Consider the following 22576-nt stretch of genomic DNA (forward strand, 5'->3'; position numbering starts at 1 on the left):
GCCATGCACTGTGTGGTATTGCAACCTATTTAGTCTCTACATGTAAGAGCACACGAATATATTTCATATCTTATTAATAGTACCAAAACATTATTCTTCTGAAAATACTAGCCGTTTGGCCATCTCTGGCCTCAGTACATGCAATGATTTACTAACCCAAATTAAGCAAATAGGTAGTGAACTTAGATGAGAGTGCTGATCTGCATAGTTTTATCAAGCTAATGATTAAAGTATTTAGGCCTCTGGCTCAATATCAATCAATATACAGAAAACTAGTATTTTCAAAAGCGGACTTTGGTTAGAACAGCCTACATATTTCCTCATTCATTTCCTTTTAACCTCCCTGTTTTCACTTAACCTAGCAATTATGCCACAGACTAGTTACCTAAGCTTTAAGAATTAATGTACAGTATGTAGTCATCCTGGCAGACATGTCTGTTGCCTCAGGACGACTTGCATTATACACGGATACCTTTGCATTAGCTTGCATAACTGCCTGTTAATTAAATTTAGGAGTTCCCCAAGGAGTGAAACATTTTTTTTTTTTTTTAGCAGGTTAGCTCTGAAATATAATAGAAACCTAAACAGTTTACAGCTGTTTCTTTCCCATCAATTTCACACATTATAAAGGTATCACTGAGCATGTAAAATGAGAGATTTAAAACATTAGCGCAGCACACATCTACAAGCCATAATAAGTTAAGCTACCATTTATTTTCGATGCCACACGAACACCACTACAGGCAACCACTCCACTACTAATCAATGCTTTTAGAAACATTTAATCAGTTTTTATTAAAAAGTATAAGCTTTTGTAAGCATCTATATTGGTTTCCACATTAAAGATCTAGTCTCAGATGACTAAAATGTTCCAATTCTTGTTTATGCATCTCACATAACAGACCTTTCTATGAGGAAAAAACAATAAAGATTCTATACCTAATCAAGCGCGGTGCTCACCATATTCATACCATATGTTCACTTTCATTGTTAAAGCATCTTAGGGCTCATTTCTGCCTTAAAATTGCGAATAGGTTGCCCTAAACTTAGGGGTTACAAGTAGCTTCTACTGCAACACTAACCAACAGACATACATAGGTGAATTGACAAAGCATTCTGCCATAGTGGTACTGAAGAACCACTGCTTGGTTGCATCCTTAGATACATATGCTTCTAAAAGAAACATTTAAATTAGCTAATGCTTTAAAAAAAAAAAAAATCCAATTCTAAAAACACTTGGTTACTATATGCATACAAGCTATTTTACAAATATATTGTACAGAAAAGGATTAATATTATTAAACATGATTTATATAGCACCAACATATTATGCAGCACTGTACATTAAATAAGGATTTTCAAAGCACTGTTAGTTTATCTAAAGAAAAAACACAAATTACATTGATTTTGTATTTTTATTTTTCCCAGGTCAGCAAGGTACCAGCTATGCATTTCAATGCAAATTAAAACAATACTACACAAAACTGAAAGTCTTAAGACAAAGTATGTCAGAGGTCAATTTCTTATATGCATCAATAATCACAATGCACATTTATTTTTAATGGTTAATGCTTGGCTTTTCATATGCCTTCAGATATATCCACGTACATCTGGGTATCATCTAGAACGAGTGCAGAATTACAAGCAATATTTATGAGTTATAAGACATCACATAAATCAGACTAATCCATGTTAAAAGAGAAATAACATTGTCCAGATAAGGCCAGTGATATTTTCTACAGGACATATTAAGATTTGTGGAATCAAGCAAACACTACTGCAAGATTTAGTAGTAGTAAAAAGTCACAGTTTATGTTTAATAGACTGGAAATTGAAAGGCATTAAAAATTTAATTATAAATGATCTAAGCAGCTTTGTCCTAAATCAGGCAGTGCATATGACCAAGGAATCCATACTGTGGGAATAAAATACTTTACCATTGCATGGAATGCAGATCTCCTATCAAATCCCCTCCCTCCCCCTTGAGCATTGCCAGTCCAGCACCAGGCAAAGTGCTGATTTCAGCACAGTTGTCCTACAGTTGACTGATTATTTTGGGCATAAGACTAAGAAAGTGACAAGTCTGTGCAATTTTGTGTGCATGCTCTAGTAAAGAGATCAAGTATATGGTTTGTCAAGGCATTAGTAACCAATTCAATGCTTACAAAATACATTCAATTAAAAAAAAATAAAAAAAATAAACTAGAACAGAAACAAACAAAAGGGATTAAAATGTTTGATTATTAAATACTACTATTGATACCATACTGCAGGAAATGCTGGACCAAAATATTCTTTCCCACTGTATACATAAAAATGCCAGTTGCTTTCACAGTAACATTATACACTGGTTTTTCAATACATTGTTAGTCATAAAAATATTTTACTATTTACATATACACTCTATAAAGGTTATTAGTTATATATTTATTAAGGAAGTTACCACTGGATAAAAGCTCATTGGCCCATACTTGTGTGCAGTGTTACTGTTTGGTCATCATACCAATAAAATGCAGTTCAACTGACAAAACACTACACCTATAGAACACATCATACAATTGTCTTGCTTCCACTAGGCTTTGTTTTGGAAGTTGTAAAACCAACCAACTCTGGACAACTAATTTGTCCATTTGCTATCTGGTTACATTTAACAAGCAAGTCATAGTTCATTTTGTCTGTTATCACACTGTCATGCTTATAGTCTGGATGGTTTGATACAAATTCTCTCATCCATCGAGCAACTGTCATCAGTTCACCTAAAAATAAAAAAAAATTAAAAAATTAGAATATGCGGTGTAGAAAAAACAAAAAACAAAACAAAAAACACATAATTACAGAAACACTTGCAACAGCTTTATAAAAATAGTAGTGAAATAGTACCGGGGAAAAACAAAAACAGACACACACAATGTTACTACAGAACCATTTCCTGAACACTGCCACACTAGACTTCCTATGTTAGTAAACCAGATTATACCATAAACTACCGATATGCATACTTATTGTAGTTTAATGACTAATCAATCCCACATGTAAATCAAAACCCTATTTTTCAGTAGGTTTGGCATCATTCTTCACTATACACAGCATACCTAAAGCTATAATCTGGGGAACGGAGGGGGAATTTAGGAGTTGATCATCAAAACATTACAAAAACAATTATAGGTTTTACAAAGATTGCCAGCTTCCTCTTGCACAATATAGCAGTAAATACCCAATTATTTTCTAGCAGAGACTTGTAAATTGATGTTGAAAGAGTTTCATTGGGGTTTTTCACACTAGGTTAGGCAGCTGTAGAATATTGGTTGACCCCACAAATATGGTGAAAAGGCAAACAAATGTATTTAACATTGTTTTACCTAATCCCATGATTTGGGGAGGGGGGGGGTGTATAATTTAGGACCAGTAGTTCTTCATTGCAAAGATAACATGTCTGTTCACACTTCAGAATGTTGGATAGCAGAGGGGTTGACAATGCTAAGTTACCACCTTGATATAACCAATAGATGTTAGCCAGCCATGCTTGTGCCTTCAACTGGCTATTAGAAATAAGAAGGCTTCTTCTCAAAAGGCACCAGACAACACTGCGGGCAGTCCCTTGCTACTCTGACTGCAACAGAAGTGCCATTACTGGAGGGATCTCTAGGTAAGACATTTGCAAGTGATTTCCAAAAGACATTACAAAGCATACAATGGGGTATTAGTGGCTTTAAAACTATCTCTAGTCTAACCTTTTTCATTATTTATTATAGCTAGCTTGTAAATCAATTAAACATTATTGTCTTACCTGAAGCTCTTTTCTTGATAAGTTTAAGGTAGTTTAATATGGTGCAGCGTGTGTCCACATCTACCTCCATGTTTTCTAGGTAAGAATTAAGTATGGGAAGCAAACCTGGAAAAACCCCTTCCTTCAAAAAAGGAAAACAAGAAAACCTGTTCATTTATTTTATTTTCTCACATTCTTATACAAACAATAAGTTCAAATGGTAAGTAAGGTGTTCTCACCTTTCCATTGATTATAGTATCAATGCTCATGAGGGTATATTCTTCGTGTTCAGGTTCTGTACCATTAAGCGCTGTATAACAGCCGTCAACAGCAGCAATACCGGCTGCAAAAATAGAGGAAGGTTGTGAAATTATATCCCAGTTTTTGATTGCTTCACTTCATGATTTGTGTCCAGCCATTTTGTAGCATGTCTACCAATAAAAAAACTGACCAAACATAGGTTTCAAAGCCTCGTGGCTCTAGGCTATTGCTCATCATTCTGGTTTTGAAATGTATGAAACAAAAAACGATCCCAAAATAATGCCCATCCCCTTGACATAAGTGGCTGCAAAACTGGTTGATACAGGCTTGGTTACATCGGAAAAACGACCTCCTCACATATCCAAAAAAATGTAATCATTCATCTAATGGATGGCTGAAAACCTGCCAAACGGGACCTCAATGCAGAATAGATCTACTACTACCAATTTTTTTTATGCTTCTACATTCAGACAATCAAGTTGTTTATTTCACAAGCTTCTAGTCAGTTAACATAAGGTACAAGCCTTAATCTGGTTACTAGGCTTCCTGCTCAGAACAGCAACAGCCTCAAAATTTGATGAGGGAGTGATCTGACAGTCAACATTTGATCTGAGGTCTGAATGAGGAATCTGTAGGGTTATGCACAGAGATCTGGATTGGGAATCAGCGACCCTCTGAATATTCCAGAGAATTTGCCACATCTGGGAAAACCTTTGCCTCAGGGCCAAACATCTAACATTAATAAACAGCTACAAAGTAACCTTTCTAAAACCCTGTGTAAAATAAAGAGACCATATTCAATGAAATTTATATTTTAAGATTCTAAGTACTTGTTATTGACATTTACTGCCCTGCCACCCCTATCCTGTTCTTGCTTTAACCAGCACCACTATAATGGATTTTAAACTAGTTGGATCAGAGTGATCCTGCAAGCACAGATGACTGAATAGAAAGCCAGTATTAACATATTATATGAAGTACCTTTACAAATATCCTTTTTAAAGTAAAACATTCCCTGACGCACAGCATCACGTTTCTGGGCCACTTTCATGTTTTCATCAACCTGCAAAACATTTAATACAAGTACAATAGAAATATAGGTGTAATTTTATTTGGATGATGCAAAACATGGGTCATCATTAACCATACTTTCCTGCTTTGTGAATCAAAAACCTAGAACAAGTATGTAGACTGAAATGTTAGGGTATCAGATATGCACAAAGTTTTCCTAAGAAGTCTGAGAAGCATAAGGATAACAGCTCTGAACACCACACTTAATGATCCCTCTAAAATGCGTTTTTTTAATTAAAATAATGTATAGTTAATAAGTATTGTTTAGGTGTTCATATCATTTAGTACTTCAGTTATCTGTGGTAGGAAATGCTGTGAATGTTCAGCATTTAAACAAAGTCATTGTCTGGAATAATCAAGTGTATTAGTCCTATTCTGTAAAGAGTTTGTGGACATACTCTACACATTAAACCCCCTAGTGATATTCCCGAGTGTGACTCGGGGTGGGATTTACCTGCAGAAATCAATATTCCTGAGTCACACTTGGGGTAGCAGAAAATCGCCACTTACCTACACCCCGATCTATTGCTGGCAGGCTTCTGCATTAACACTTCCGGGTCACGGGGCCAGCGTTGGTACGTTCGAGGGGTGTGGCCTGACGGGAAATTTAAAAGCAGATTACAATGTAATCTGCTTTTAAATGCTTTTTACAGTGAAATACAGCACATAATACATTAAAAATGTACAAGTACATCTAGTAATGTATAAATCATCATTGCTCAGATTTACATTTTGCCCACTATTAGCCCTGACCTTGATCTGACCCGTGTTGAACTTTTGGTGGCTTATTTGATATTTTCTTTAATGTATCATGATTCCTTTCTGCTTTCCTGATTGCTTACTGGAGACTTGACCACATGGCATCCAAAAGGCATCTCGCCGGCACAAGCCCCGTTTTTGAAGAACTTTAAAGCAGCCATAGCGAATTGAAGTTACTTTTGGAATCAAGCGACAGTGAATCAGCAGGAAACTTGTCATCAGACAGCGATAGTGTATTGGGTAAGGATTCTGAACTGGAGGTCACTACTGTTCGCACTTGGCACCCTATTGACCTTGATGCTCCACACAGGAGGGTTTCAAGAGGCAGTAAGTGGGAACCTGTGACCAAGGATGACATTTGGCTGTTTTTGGGCTTGGTGATACTTCGGGGAGTTGTGAGCAAACCCATGCCGAAGTGGTACTGGTCCAAGAACAAAATACTTGCCACTCTATTCTTGCCACAGTCATGTCAGAATACAGATTTTCCCTGATCGCGAAGTACCTGCACTTCGCAAACAATGAAGAATTTGATGGGACTACCCATCCTGCACCAAAACTCAAGAAAATTTGGGAAGTGTCTCAGATGATTCTACAAAATTTCCAGCAAACCTATGTGCCAGAAAGAGATGTCAGCATTGACAAAAGTCCAATGGCTTACAAGAGGAGGCTCAGCTGTGTGCAGTACACTGCATCAAAGAGGGCACGATTTGGCGTGAAAACGTATCATCATCTGGAATACAGTACTGTAAACTGAAAAGGGGACAGTGATGAAGCCACAGGTGGTGATTAATTACAACAACACCATGGGAGGTGTTGACAGAGCTGACCAAGCCATTCTACCCAGCGATGAGAAAACAGCAAATGAAAAAAAAAAAAAAAAAAAACATTTTCACATCTTGTTGAGTGATGTCTATGGAATGCCTACATTATTTACAAAAATAAAAAGAATGACAGGTCTGTAAGTCATTCTAACTTCATTTGGAAGGTCTCCACCAAACACCATCAGTGGCTATGAATAGACCTGGACGTTGTACTGTTGCCGTTGTCAACCCAGAACGCCTGACCGGTCGTCACTTCACTGAATATATCCCACCAACCCAGAAAAAGGCGGCACCTACAAGGATGTGCATGGTTTGCTGCTCAAAGACCGATGACAGAGGAAGGAAGAAACGCAAGGAAATCAGGTTCTACTGTCCTGACTGTGATGTTGGACTTTGTGCAGCACCCTGCTTCAAAATCTACCACACTGGGGATGTCTACTAGAAATGTAATTATTTTTTTTTTCTAAAATCTACATTTAATTTATATTTTTATTTATTAATAATATTGCACCCTTCTTTGTACAGATTTCAGTTACAATTTTTTGATAAATGACATTATTGTGGTCTATTATTTCATTATTTTTTATAATTATTTTGTTATATTGTATGATTATATTATAATAAATTAATATAATTATCATAACCAGGAGTGATTTCTAAGAATTACAGGCCCACAATAGTAAACAACAAAATTCCATGCAAAAAAATTGTTCCACTTTTTGCACAGAAATTCTGACATAAGACCGCTAGGGGGGTTAAAAGCCAGCCTCAGTCACCATATGACGCCAGAGAAAATACTGAAAGAAACCTCTATATGGGCACAGCTAAACTGTATGACAAAAGTTCAACAATATTCTTGGCTAAAGTGTAAAAATCAGACCTATGAAGTGTTTGTACCTTTGACAATGGAATAAGAAAGTCCAACTTGTAAGAAAGAATAACTCTGGTCAGCAACACCACAAAGACTACATAGGCAGAGTTTTCAAAGTCTGTTAGCTGGACCTAAAAATAAGCAAAATTTTTACATTAGATGTATAAACACAAACTTGCTTGAAAGTGATCTATAAAGTAGCAAAAAGAACAAAAAACAAAACAATACAGGGAGTATACAAACCTCCATTGGACGAAACTCTACTCTCCACCCTATATCAGAGTTCGGTGGAGGAGGCTTAAACCGCATTGTCTGCCAGTTGGTTGATTGGATATTCTGTGAATAAAATAAATGCAAAGCATCCATCAGTTGGGAAAGACGGATTTACATAATACAGCATGCTACTTGCTTTTCTTGGGTTATGTAATCATAAACCTGCCAAATACAGAGTGCCTGGCTTCCATCCAGATTACAGAAAGTTAATCCATTCTTTTCATAGCTTTAGGTGTTAGGAGGGGGGGAATAAAAGATGAATTATGATCACCATTAAACAAACAACACTGTCTGAAGTGGATTTTCAGTTTCTATGGATCTGGATTATACACCTAGGTTGCTAATACCACCATCACATTAACAATATGCATTGCATTGGCAACAATTCATGTACTGGGAGTCAGCAATATTAGAAATTCATTTTGTCTGAAGTCGCCACTGAATTAAAGGATGGAGAGCAGTGATAGTGCTGATATCACATATCTGAAGATCATTGACCAGAAAGATAGCACAATGTGCTCTGTGTACACAGCTTGATTGGAGGATGGGAAGAGACCTTATGCATTTCACTTACTTTAGAAAGCTGAGGGAGAAATTATACTCTAAGGTTATACTTTTAGGACAAATATTATTTTATGTAAAGATAACCTTTATCTACTCCAAACCAAGTTATAAATAAATAATAAATTAGTCATTAGTAATAATATTTTTTAGAACAAAATGTAAAAACGCCCACTACTGCTGTAAAAAAAAACTTGTGTTCCAAATTACACTCCAGGCTGTCTGTCAAAAGACCGTACTTACAATGGTCAAAGCAAGGGAGATCTGCAATCCGGTCATTTTACCAACTGCCACATACATACCTACTATACTATTCTCAGAATGTTCTTGAAAGCACAAAAAAAATAGCAATATATATTGCTATATTGAAAGTAAATGAAACAATATCAGCCAAGAACAAACCTCAAAATGGTCTGATTCATTTGCATCATCCAAATGTATCTTCTCTTCAAACAATGTCAAAGGATCTCTGATGAAGAGATGAGCAATATGTTGGGCCAAGGGATGGTCAATTCCTAAAGCAGAATAAAATAAGGCCATTGAAGAAATGCAGATTTGTTGATACAGAGCACAAAAATAAAAGAAAACAAAAAAAGAAAATAAATAAAAACCACACACACACACAAATGGAATAGTAGACACCTATGTTCTGCAGTTGCCAGGGCTTTATAGCAAAGACTTGATTAGCAGAAACCAGACAGGTAAAGCACACCTTACATTTAGGAATGCCCCCAACACACTTCTCCTTGTATGTGGTTTAACTTAAAGTTGGCATATTAAAGCCAAGGAAGCTAAAAGTCAAACTACAGTCTGACATATGGTCCATCAATAAAAATATCAACAACACATCATCATGGATATAAACAATTGCACAATTCAGTCCATGAATGTATTGCATTCAAAGGCAACAAAAGTTAATAAAACAGTCAGCATCTGGAGTTCCCACAAACTAGATGCAAGGTGCAATGGAAGCTTATGCGCTATAAAACGATTACAGCAGGCTAGCAGGATAGGACCTCAGTATGAGGATATGTAATAGAGAAAACGAAAAACAAGGAGGACAGTGACAACGTATTTATGCTATGTCAAGGCTCTGAGTGGGTGTATAATAGGTGCAAAGTCATTACTTTACACTTTCTCACAGGTAAAAAATTGTTTTCCCTATACTAGCATAGCAAAGGTCTAATCACACACGGAGCATATGACCTGTATGGACTCTCACACATGACCTTTTCCTCATTCATACAAAAGGAACAAAGTACTTGATATAATACCACTTTAGTGAATGTGCCAAAATAAATAAAAGTGTGACAGTGCCAATATCTCTACAAGGTTAGAAGGACACATACCATTAGCAGATAAGACATTGAGCTGGCATTTATTATAGAAACAACCATCCAACGCAAAAAAAGCATGAAAACCTACCTTCTCTTGTTAGATGGCTATAGATTTCCTTATCTATAGTCAAATCAATGTCATTGTACTTTTCACCACAGGTAGACAGATAACTGTCTATAGAGTCGTATCGAGATTTATCAATTCTGTACTTGTTATTCTTCAGAGGCTACAAGGAACAAAAAGAACATCATTTATACTGCCAAGTTGCAAAGAAAAGCATACATGCATAATTGGCATTTATGGTATACCTCCAGGCCTCTTTCTTCTTTTGTTCGATCATCTACAGAGGCAGAAATAACACCCCATCGACAGTCAATGTCGGACACATACCCTCTGTAAAAAGGAGCTGCTGCACTCAGGGCCATCTAAGAGGAAGCAAAATTGATTTTTAATCTTCTATGTAAAAAAGTTTCTTAATTCAACGTCTTTGGTCAATGCACTCAATAATTTGGAGTTAAGTAAAACAATTCTGTACACAGTTCTTGTCCCACTTACCTTTCTGACCTGGAAAAAAGAAAAATACTCCCCTAGCCGTTTTCTTCGTATCTCCAATGACATAAAACTGACTTCCTCACTCATAACGCCATCACACGCATGGCTACAAGACTTTTCTGGAGCTGTCCCAAATCTCTGGAATAGTCCTATTCGGCTTGCTCCTACTTTCTGCTCTTTTAAAAGAGCACTAAAACTCCATTTTGTCAAACTTGCCTACCCATCTTCTTTTGTCTTTGAAACGTCATTACTTCCCTCCACTACATTTCTTCCCTCCTATTGTGTGTTACTTCCCCCACCTTCTAGATTGTAAGCTCTTTAGAGCAGGGTCCTCTCCTCCTGTGTCACTGTCTGTATTCGTCTGTCATTTGCAACCGCTATTTTATGTACAGCATTGTGTAATATGTTGGCGCTATAAATCCTGTTTTTTTTTTTTTTTAAGTTTAATAATATATTGTGGTCCCCAGCAGTGAAGTTGACATTGCCCACTAATAAGAGATCACAGTATAGTTGTCCTTTGACTTTAGAGGGTTGTCAGACATACAAGCATCATTGAATATTTGGGTGATTCTTCGGGCAAATCCCTATATAAAATTTTATGCACAGGAGTGCATGACCCTGCCAGAACCTGCTTACTAAGGGAGAGTAAGCAGGAATCTAGAGATGTTGCTTAGCTAGTCAGAGCAGACAGGAGCCAGACTTGGCAGCTGACATATCTCTGTGTTCTTGCCATCCCAGTAAAAAAACTGGACATTTCTATTCAAGATATTCTGACAGGTTATAGATAAATACATCAATCTTACCACAATTGGGCATATAGTGGCCAGCTGGTCATACAGGTATCTTGCTTCAGCAATGCTACAAGCCTGAAAAGTGACCTAATGGATGGAGAAATATAAAAGTATAATCATCAATTAGGCAGGAAAACTGGGGTGCGAGCATGTTTTACTGATTGTGTGTAAATGCTGTATTACACACCTGGAGGCAACAGTTGCCCATCCCAAACCCCATGGCATCCATGTAGATGTGATCAGGCAGTGCTGCTTTTGCATCATCACCAATAGCATTTGGGAATTTTTCAATAAATGGAGAAGGAGTATTCTTATCTTTAAAAACTACACAGAACAAAAATATATGAAGAGTTGTCAGTTGTCATCATTACATAGGCAGTCCCTTTATAAATAATCAGATGCACTCACTTGGAACATTAATAGCCACTTTTTCTCCACGCCTGTGCCGAATATTCCTTGTCAAGGTACTATGAGGGGAAAAAAAAAATTACTCTTTTTGTGGCATGACATAACTGGTCTCCAAAGAGTAATTTACACCTGACTCCTATTTCTGAAAGCATTTAACCCTTCTGAAGCCCTTGGATTAGGTTTTTGAGAGATTTAGGCAACGCTCTAAAATACCTCAATGTGACAGACAATCCATCTTGTTCTAATTTACAATTTAAAAAGTGTGTATTCAGAGGCTGTGCAGCTTACAATTAAAGAAATTATCGTCTAAACATTTTAGATTGCTTTGGATGCAAACAAACGCACCTAAATCGAGGATGTTTGTTGATGGCTTCATCTGGAAAGAAAAGTGACCTAGATGCTCCCTTCTCCACTGGGGTGGGTGAAAACTCTGGAAATGTAAATCCAGGACATCCCAATCTACAAAACACCAATATCCTAGATGTTAGTAACACATCATAAGCACAGTAAAATGGTTTAAAAAAAAAAAAGGCTCTCATGGAGTTAAAACATAGCAGATGTCAATATGGATACCTTGGAAAAGAAGTGACAGTGATTATTGACTGGTTGTTTGGTAAAAGTGATGAGGCTTCTTGACGACGTTTCCGCATATTGTCTTCCACGGTGTTAAATTCTGCCATTATACCTCCATAGGGCTGTCCTGGTGTACCTTCAATCATGTAACTGCCATATTCCGGTCTCCAGAGCGTTGGGTGACTATTAGGATATGGGTATAGCAAAGTTACTAAAGAACTGCATTTCACACTACATATCAAAATGAAAACAATAAACATAGTTTAGACTGCAGCAGATAATCATTTTCTGGCTGCTATATAGGTCTAATGGTTTTATTGTCCTTTGATTCACCAACATAGAATATTAAGCTAATGAAGTCAAAACTCATGATAAGCTTTTTTGCCAGTCAAAAGTACAATTAGATTAGCATGTTAGACAAAGAACTAAGAATTCTTGCTTTATGTCACCAAAGTAAGAAGCACTAATATTTAGAGATTGTGCTAGCTGTCCATTATGGCTCATCACATTATGGCTACAGGGGACATTTCATTAAAACTCAATAGCATTCTAGTTTCTTCAGTTATATAATTTGCCTTGCATAAAACATGGTGCCACCGATCAGATACATATACCATGTGTTACATGGCCACATTGTTTAATTTGGCACTTGTAGTAATAGTACACAAACACTCCACATAAACCATGTATTTTGCTTGGCACTCAGGCTCTTTCACCTGAAATGCCTCTAAAGTCAAGAATGTGCAAGACTTATTAATTGCTTGGATACATTGTTGGCCTTTGTAAAATTACAGAGTAGGACTACACTTTTATAAATAAATTGTTGTAGGGATAAGAGTAAAATAGAAGCTACCAAATACATATATGCTTATGAGCCTTTATGATGGAAAACAATTAGCATAGTTTTTCATAAAGAACATTAAATTAGGTTTATTTGATGCCATGCTAAGTCACTATGTAGAACAACACATTTTTGTCACTAGTATATTCAGTATAAAGCTGTCCTCTGATCTGAGAGGGCAGTGAATTGTGCAAATATATTGTTAGCAGTGCACACAGGCCCACTTTGTCTAAAAATCATTGCAAATACATTTTTACAGAGGTTGGTAGGGTTAACATCAATAGGATAAGGACTAATAATGGGAAACAGACCAACAAGGGTTCAAATAAAAAAGGGAAACAACACACTATGTATTACATGGAAGTAAATACACACACACTATCAGTGTTACCTACTAAACCCACTAGCAAACCATCAACCAGCCCTGACAATATAGAGAAGGTAAATACACACCAAGAGTACTTAAAACTGTATATGAAAGCATGTCTAAAACATGGATTCAATCAATATTATCCATAACTTTAAAATAAAAACTATTCTCTGGTAAATATGAAATTCTGTACATGAATATTTTGGTTTTATTTGTAACCAGCAGATGGATCATTCTTACAGATAAAGAGGATTGCCAGCAAACCTCAAACAAGGTAAAAGTTACTTTATTTTTCAATTCTAAAAAAAAACAAAAAAAACATTTTTTTTTTACTTGTTATGCAGCTAGGCATAATTTTAATAATGTTTTTTGTACTGAAAAAGCTGCTTGTGTTGGCAACACACTGGAGAGCCAGACTGCTGCACTAACAAAATAGCCCACACACTACCCATACAATATTCCAATCCCAAAATGTATACAATAATTTTTCATACAGCCATTTCTCTTCCCACTTTATCATAAATTAAACATTTTAACAGGAGTTGGAAGCAAAGCAGACAAAGAAGTAACATCTCCAAGTTTCAGCTACTGAGCCCCATAAACAACTTTTCTTATAGCCTGGAAATTATGTAAAATGAGAGTAGGGTTTGATCTGCTTCATATATATATATTTCATATTTACTTGACAACTTAAAATTACAGATGTGTGGTATATCAACTGGGCATCATTTCAGGCATCAGATAAACATTCTCAAACAAGAGATAGAGCACGAAGATCACGTACTTTGGGTTTATTTTTTCACCTCTGTCTTGAAGAGTTTCAAGCATGTCTTCACCTTTAAGTACCAAACGAACCTTTTGATTTTCATGATCAAAGTTGACCAACATGTACTCCACCTGAAGGAAAAATCAAGCTGGTCAAGTTTTAAGAAAAAAATAAGTCCAGTGAAATATACTCATTCACGTGTGTCCATAATATATCTCCTACAAAGCAAACAAAACGTGTACAGGACATTAAACTTCCTTACGGAGTCCAAGCTTATACTCTTACCATCTCTTAGTAAAATATTAGGTCATTGCCTTTTTCCCACATGCATGTTACAAGAGAATAACATTTCTGCATATGCCATATTAAACCAGGAAAAGCAGAAGAGGCTTCACATTCACAAACGTGAATGCATTGCTTCATTCTTGAGCAACCCAACATGAAATTTGTGCACTACCTCAAAACTGCATAAACCAGCCTTCAAATGAAACTTTTATACAGGTAGTTCAATGTATTTGGAAAAGTTTACAAATTTTTAATAAAACTTGACATACTGCTGTACATATATATATATATATATATATATATATATATATATATATATATACACATACACACATACACAACACTCAGTTTAGACAAATCAACCCAAGACTTGAAAAACTCCAGAAGCCAGGAAACAGAATATGCCCAAATTCTACCAACAAAGGGCACCGCATTGCTGTTTAGTTTAGCCAATTTTAAAATCGGCACCATATATTTTTTTCATATAAAGGTACAAAAAATATCCGATCGTACATGCTGGTGGAGTTTTACTTTGACTCAACATGTAACAGTGCTCTGTACTATGAACATCTAAAGATGAAGTGAGGACCTGTAGATGGATTTACTTTGCCTGCATCATTTTTAATTTCATTTATACTAACTCCTTTGCTCCCCAACAGCCTATATTCCTCCATGTTGCAGTCTTGGCGGGTACAGGCCTTGTTTTGGTTTTACTTGGAAGAGGCTTTACTCCTTCCTTAATTTTAGAACACAATATGATTTACTTCATTAATCCTTTTATTTTTACCTAAAGTTCAAATTGGAAACTTTTCCTCCCCCACTTATCCCATTAAAAGGATTTTTAGAGGGGGCCCTTCTACTAAGGGCTTGATATTTCCAGATGATTGGCATGCTATTAGCTTGTTTATGTTTAGTCACATTTCGTGTGTGTAGTATTGTACTTCTGATAATAGTTTGAGTTTTTCTTATTGCTTCCCCTTATTATTATTTACTATTTAAACTTCCTGGTGCTTTTGAATTCTGTATAATGCACAGATTTCTTAATAAAAACTACCAAAACCACCCCTATAACTTACTGCAGACTAAACAAGATTATCAGATTCTTAGGCTATTTTTTGTATAAAGGTAAAATAAACTCCACTTCATGTAATGGACAGAAGGAAATAAATGGTGCTGATGTTTGTGTTTCAAACTAGGAAAGCAGGTTAGAGCAACTGCACTGCTCCTGAAAGATATACAGTAGTAAAAGTACATATGGGCACTACAGGAGAGATCACCAATAGGAAAAGAAGACTGAAATAAAAAGTATAAAAATACCACCAATTCATGTTAATATGTGACCCTTTAACAACCCATTAAACGAAGGTCATATTTATTAAGAGTTTAGCAAGGCAATAAGAAGAAAACTCATCGGGCTTGGAATAGTAATGCTATCTTCTGGCTCCCAAGTGAACCCACATTTTACAGTAAACATTGGCTACTGTGGGAATCCCAGATTAACTTTAAAACAACATTCCAGAACACTTGACAAACTATGCAAACAAGCTAGTCCAGCGATGTGAGAAATGCTGCCTACAAGATATTTTAACTGTGCACTGGCACACTGTACCATCTGGAATGTAAGCATTTCTATTCAATGTGATTGGTAAAAATACTATTCTAAGTTATGATTTGCCGAGCATTTAATATACACACACACACACACACACACACACAACCTCGGGACCTGAGTGATGGTTTTTAGAAAATACTTACCTCTACACACAGACCAGTCTTCACCTCGCAGCACTGTGGACATCTGGCACAGTTCCAGGGGGCAGGGACGTCTCAGCGTGTATTTAGTTTAGCAAAAAAGTGTTTCTGCAGAACAGCTACTAGATTGTAAGCTCTTCGGGGCAGGGTCCTCTCCTCCTGTATCACTGTCTGTATTAGTCTGTCATTTGCAATGCCTATTTAATGTACAGCACTGCGTAATATGTTGGCGCTATATAAATCCTGTTTATTAATAATAATAATAACAACAGCGCCAAAACATTAGGGGCCAAACAGTGTACTGCAGTCCCTGTATTGAATATGCGATCTGAAATTCATGCCGGGGAACTGAAGTAAACAGATTATAGATGGTTGGATTTTCGATTGTCAACGTGTGTTATATATATATATATATATATATATTAATATATATATATATATATATATTATACACACACAGTGGAGCTCCACAATGCAACAATGTGTTTACGGGCAGATTGTATTGGAATATTCACGCCTCCCCCTTTTTCTCCTATTCTAAAACATGGTTTTAAAAGAAGAAAAAATGTTCTACACTGTTTTAGGAAATGTTACCTTTTATGTATGTTGGCCACAAATAAACAACTGCATACAAAAAAGGGCCACGGTGGTCCTGCATCAAACACTGCAAATTGTGTATCTGCCTGCTGGAACTGACTGACATGCTAGAGACTATTCATACCAATTGCACACTTCTGTATCACACAATGTATCCCAGCACAACACCTATGCACAGCTTTTCAATATTCTCTATTCTGCTGGGTGAAAATGAGGTCCATTCATGGGACTGCAAATGACCTATTGAACAAAAACCTAGAATCTATTACAAACTTACTGCTAAAGACAGCAAGGATAACCTAACATTTAGTCTGTAGCCACTATACCACCATTGAACAATAAGTCTGAAACAACTTCCTATCCAGTGCTCAACCCAACCTCAACAATTTTTTTTAAGCCGGGTGGGAAGAAATTGTAGGAGGGTGGCAGCCCCTGTATTGTGACCAAACTCTTTAGTAACCACCCAAAAACAGGTGGATGGGTGCTGAAAAGTGCCGGGTGGTGCGCCCAGGTAAAAGTGCCTGGGGAGAACCCTGCTATATAAACTGAATAATTCATAAAACATGGCGATTTTATGAATGTTGACAAGCCAGCTTTTTTTATTTTTAGTGGGTGGCCCCCCTAGCTGCAGTCTGTCTCATATTTACCCATTCAGGGCTGCCATCTTGGTCTCACACATAACATAGTTCTTTGGGGGAGGGTCCCCTCCTCCTCCTCTGTCACATTGTGTCATTTTCAACCCCTATTTCATGTACAGCGCTGTGTAGTATGTTGGTGCTATATACATCCTGTTTATTAATAATAATAATATTAATAATAATAATAATAATTATGCCCATCCTGTGAAAAGAAGGACTTTGGTGCATTTTTATAAAAATGCAAATGAGCTTATTATGAGGGGAGTAGTTCAGATAATATAACAAACCTGTACTTGATCTGAAATCAATGAGAGAATAAAAGCCAAGACAGTTAGGCAAGTTAAATTTCCAAAAGGATAAGTCACTAATTGCAGCCTTTGTTTTCTACCTACAGGTTAACTTTAAGCTAACCATTGTAAGTTCGGAGTAGTAAGTTATAAACATCTAAAGGAGTTGTTTGTGTATAAAAGAACCACTATGTTTATTTGCTTGGGGTTAGAAAAGTTCCCCTTAGGCTGAATGCAAGCGAGTCTATGAAAGCCTGAATTAGTGAGATAAGGTAATACCATCCAGATCAACTAAACACTTATGTTTATCTTACAAAATAATGTTATTTAAGGAATTAGGAGGTTATGGGCATCACTGTTACTCATCCCATTAAGCTTCTCCATCCCACCACCAAATTATACTAATTGGAAGCATCAATGACTTTGAACTAAACCAACTCATTAAACGGGCACCTCCAACAGATTTTTGGTTCTCCACATCACAAAAGTATATATGTTGGAGTATATGTAGAATGTCCTAACCTCCATCTGGCAGTCAGATAAGGTATGACAGATAAATGAACCAGCAGGTCCAGTGCACTGAACTGACCAGATCGCCATGTAATCATACAAACCGTTTCTTCAAGACTTTGTGTTGGTAAAACCTTCACACGCAGGGTCACTGCAGTTGACAGATATGGAAATGTAAGCATTTTCATGGTATGAACACATGTTAACTGGTCAAAGAAACTTACAATACTCAATACATATGATAAAAGGGACTTTACTGCATGGAAAACAATTACATGTGTGCCAAATGAAACCCAATGTGAGGTCTTTTATATTTTTATAGTTTCAAGAGGTCCTAAATAATATGTCATAGGACCTATTGTATCTACAAGGCCAGGCGGACAGGGGAACACATCACACTCATTGCCACATTTTTCTGATGGAACTGTGTACACAAAAGCACTAAGGCATAGTGTTTAATTCTCAGTTTTGGCTGATCATCACAATAGACGCTTTGCTTGGGTTGAACTATACAACACAGACCTGTGGCAGTGAAGTGGACAGTTTTGCAGAGGGGACTTTTTTCAGTTTTGTGCCAATACCGAGGTCAACTTAAAGGGTGCCTGTGCCCTACAGAAGAGAGACCCCGCTTGGGGGGGCACCAGCCAGAGCCGCGGACCATGTCTCTCCTGTATGGATTGCAAGCTCAGGACGGTGGGCGGGTTGTGGCTCAGACCTGCGATGGGAGAGTGAGCGGGTTCTGGCATCATAACGTCACTACGAGGAAAGTTTCTTATAATTTGAGGAACACTTGGTTCCCCGCGCAGTCTGGAGCCTGTTAATTTAGTGGTCTGTGATGTCCAAATGGTTGGGGACCACTGCCCTAAAGTCACTAAATCAAAAAGGCAAAATACCTTCCCTGTATTTTTTCAGTGACAAAGCACTGAAGCCACAGAAATAGCATGGCAACCAGCATTATCAGAGGAGAAGGTAGCTTACATAGAATATGGATATTTCTGACAAAATGGGCCAGCCAGTCCGCCATTCCGGACAAATAATCCTAGGGACAGGCTTAGCCATACGTACAAGAACTCACATGCTAATAATTAGATATATTTTGCCTGCAGAAACTGCCAAGTACTGGTTTGCTAACTAAAAGGCTGTAAAATATGAGCATTAACAAACTGAAAGTATCCCAAACTAATCTGAATGCTAAGTAGAGAAGAATCTATTTGTCTGTGTATACAGAGATATAAATGTAGAGTCGGAGTGTCTCCGGTCCTTTCTGTACCACTCTACTTCATTGCTATTAGCCCCTCACTGATGGGTTGCTTTACTGACCAACAGGAGAGCCCTGGTGCAGAAAGGAGAGGCAGACACAAATAAAACCTCCTTACAGTTCTGGGTGTTGTTGAAAGTATAGTTTGGCATTTGGGCAAAGCAGAAGGTGCTAAAGCTGCAGAGCAAGTCTAGGTTTTAGTAAACCAGCTTTTGTTTTTTTGGTATAGACTGAAAATTTTGGATCAAATTTAAGACAGATAATCAGATGGGTTGGGAAACTCATTTAAAGTATAAAACAACATTTCTCCATCTCCTTATCAATGTTTGCCAAAATTTCTATATATTACAAAAGAAAGTGGGCATTTCTTATTTTACCCAATTTTCTTTTAAGACTCATTTAAAGCTCGCAGACTATAGATGAAGCTGCCACCTGGCCAGTATTTAAATAGCTTTGCTAATTAAAATGCAACTTGTTGCCAAAATTGTTACCACATTAAATAATAAAACACAAGCACCGGTAGCAAACTTAGGTATGAAACGTATCAATTCAGCAAATGCCTTTTTTTTTTTTACTGGAAAAAGTATTGACACTAAAAGTAATTGAATTATTGCAGCCAATAACCATAAAAATAGACAGAAGCCCCTTCTAACATGGGCAATTCAGAGCCATTTTTGTAATAACTCTTCTTCACTGCCTGACCGATGTCCAACTGTCAAACTCTGAATGTACCCATTCAAATCTACTTCTGGGTGACCCGAGATCCCCGGAGCCCAGATCTACCCAGAACCATGGATGCCAACATTTCCCTGTTCAATTTCAGAGGCCATCTACGGACATTATTCTGCTTGGGGACTGCCCCTAAATCTGGTAGTCACCCAAATACTGCCTTTCAAAAGGCCTAAGCAGAGGTAGGTAGACATATCACTACGGAGACGGCTGCTAAATGATTGCATGGCACAAACTTCACACAGAACAAATAGGAGTAGCTGGAAAAATCACCAGCACATCCTTGTCACTAGCTTTTGTTTCAGAATACAGAACTATTGTACTGAACGTATGTAATGTATCTGTTACCTGACGAAGGATATAAGAGGTTCAAACATTGTGTCCTTCTGTGGACAAAAGAAGCTCTAAACCAGCTCTTCTCAACCAGGGTTCCATGGGCTATGGCTGCCCGCCCTCCTATTTCATTATTCCCATGTAGTTCTGGGGGCCAACAGAACTTTCATGACTCTAGTGATGTTTTTAAGTTCTTTTAGGTTTTCCTGCCACCACTGTAGGGGTGGCTATTCTTTTCAATTGCCACCAGTTTAGGAGGTGTCACGGTGCCCCAATAAATTGGTTTTGGCAGATGTGCTCTGAGACTTAAAATTTTTTATTAACCTCCCTGGTCTGAATAACAAGTATTTTACAATGTCAAAAAGTGGTTCATTTAAAAATACTTATTTTATATTTCCTGCTTGGTAATACTTCCCATGCCCAGCCAGCATCTGTGTCCCCAAAGCTCACAGCCCAGGGACACAGATGCCTGGTGGGCAACACTTGAAGACGCCGCAGGCCTGTGGGGACCAGGTAAGCTTTAAAACTCCCTTACAATTCCACCCTGAGTGTGGCTCAGGATTACGGCTTTTGGTACTGAAAATTAAACCCGAGCCACACACGGGAATTCCGCCAGGGAGGTTAAAGAGCTCCTCAGGTGCAAAAGCTGCTCTAAAAACCCCCAACAAGTGCAAGCATTGATATTTACACCTAAAAGCACTCCAAATGTACTCTACCAATACACTGCAGCCATAGGGGGCGGCCTAAACCAGAACAAAACAACCAAAAAAAAAAAAAAACAACTGTGACCAGGCAGTTAATTTATGGTGGAAGGACAGGCAATAAAATACCTTTACCTGTTTTTATTTACACTCACCTGTCCCCACCGGATGTGCTGATCTCGGGTGAGAATATGATATGTGTACAGTAGTCGGACGACGTCATTCTTGGCTTCATTGGGAACCACAATTGGGTTTAACCACTACCAAGAGAGGAGAGCACAGTGGGGCGCCCTCGCTCCATAGAACAGAATGTGTTCATCCGTCACTGGAAATGACCATGAAAGATTTACGTTTGTACACAGCTTTAGTCATGGGCACCGCCATCTAAACCCAGCTCTCTTTACTGGACATGGTGGGACAATCTGACTGCATGTGTGCGGGAATCTATCCAATCAGCATGCACAGCTCTGTGCTCTTGGTGAGCAGGCAGGAAAGTGATAACCCTTCTGATAGAAGAATCCCCCCTGCACACGGTGTGTATGTAACTATAGATCTTGTTGGTGAACTCTAGATGACATAATTACAACAGCGCCAGTCATCTGCTAATGTAAATACTGCTGTTAGACAAGGCACCATGCATGGCATAGCTTTGGGTTGATGGAACCAGGTAGATACCATGTGAACATTCCCAGTCCTTCCCTTAATACCATGAAGATGATTCTCAGGGTGAACATGGCAATGACTTGGGGAGGAGGAAGATACAGAGACACACGAGTCCCTGGTCTACATGTGTACAAAGTTACAGGGGGGGAGGGTCATTAGGCGCCCTACAGGCAGCCATGGCAACACTGTAGAGGATTCCCTCCCGGGAGTCACGTGAGGACCGGCGCCCCCCGCCGGTGGAGCCCCCTGCTGGAAGTGCTGCCCTTCATACTACCGGCCTGACAGCACAACTCACACAGGCGCGCGCTTCTCTCACCTCATCGCCCCATTTGAGCACGTCCTTCTGCCGTTCCTTCACCTTGTGGTAGATGTTCAGGAACTGGATGATGCCGTGTTGCCGGACGTGATCCGCATACTTCTTGGTCTCTTCCCAGCTAAGCGGAGAGCCGGCGGACAGCAAACCCATGGCTGTAGCGGCTCCGGTGTGATGGCGCTGTGTGTGTGTAAGTGAAGTATAAAGTGCTCGGCACGGCAATAAGCACGGACTGGCTAAGTAAGCCGCACGCCTATCGCTTAGAAGCTCTCACGCCGGTTGTCAGTCTTCTCCTCCCCCCACGAGTGTTATGAGGCGGCGAGCTGCTCACGTGACTCGAGCTGTCATACTTGTCGTCCCCTCCCGTAGAGCTCCGAAAGCAGGAGGGCATGCGCGCGCCGATGTGTCCCTTTGTTATGTGGGCGGGGCTTCGGCTTCCTCCTCACCATGACTTGGCACTTTTACTGGAGTTACCATGGTGCCACAGG

At 38.2% G+C, this 22576-nt stretch overlaps 1 protein-coding gene across 1 annotated transcript; it reads right to left on the reverse strand.

The window, feature by feature from the left end:
• Positions 1-1401: 1401 nt before the first annotated feature.
• Positions 1402-22482, reverse strand: GCLC (glutamate-cysteine ligase catalytic subunit). Its single transcript, XM_072408447.1, has 16 exons — positions 22092-22482; positions 14041-14153; positions 12046-12228; positions 11818-11931; positions 11473-11531; positions 11252-11388; positions 11077-11151; positions 10030-10146; positions 9809-9947; positions 8786-8898; positions 7793-7885; positions 7576-7680; positions 5009-5090; positions 4006-4109; positions 3788-3908; positions 1402-2756 (listed from the first exon to the last, which is right to left on the reverse strand). Exons 1-16 carry the CDS (start codon positions 22239-22241, stop codon positions 2551-2553), a joined length of 1911 nt encoding a protein of 636 aa, XP_072264548.1. The 5' UTR covers positions 22242-22482; the 3' UTR covers positions 1402-2550.
• Positions 22483-22576: the final 94 nt, after the last annotated feature.

The sequence above is a fragment of the Pyxicephalus adspersus genome, chromosome 4, assembly GCF_032062135.1.
Source record: "Pyxicephalus adspersus chromosome 4, UCB_Pads_2.0, whole genome shotgun sequence".
Taxonomy (NCBI): Eukaryota; Metazoa; Chordata; class Amphibia; order Anura; family Pyxicephalidae; genus Pyxicephalus; species Pyxicephalus adspersus.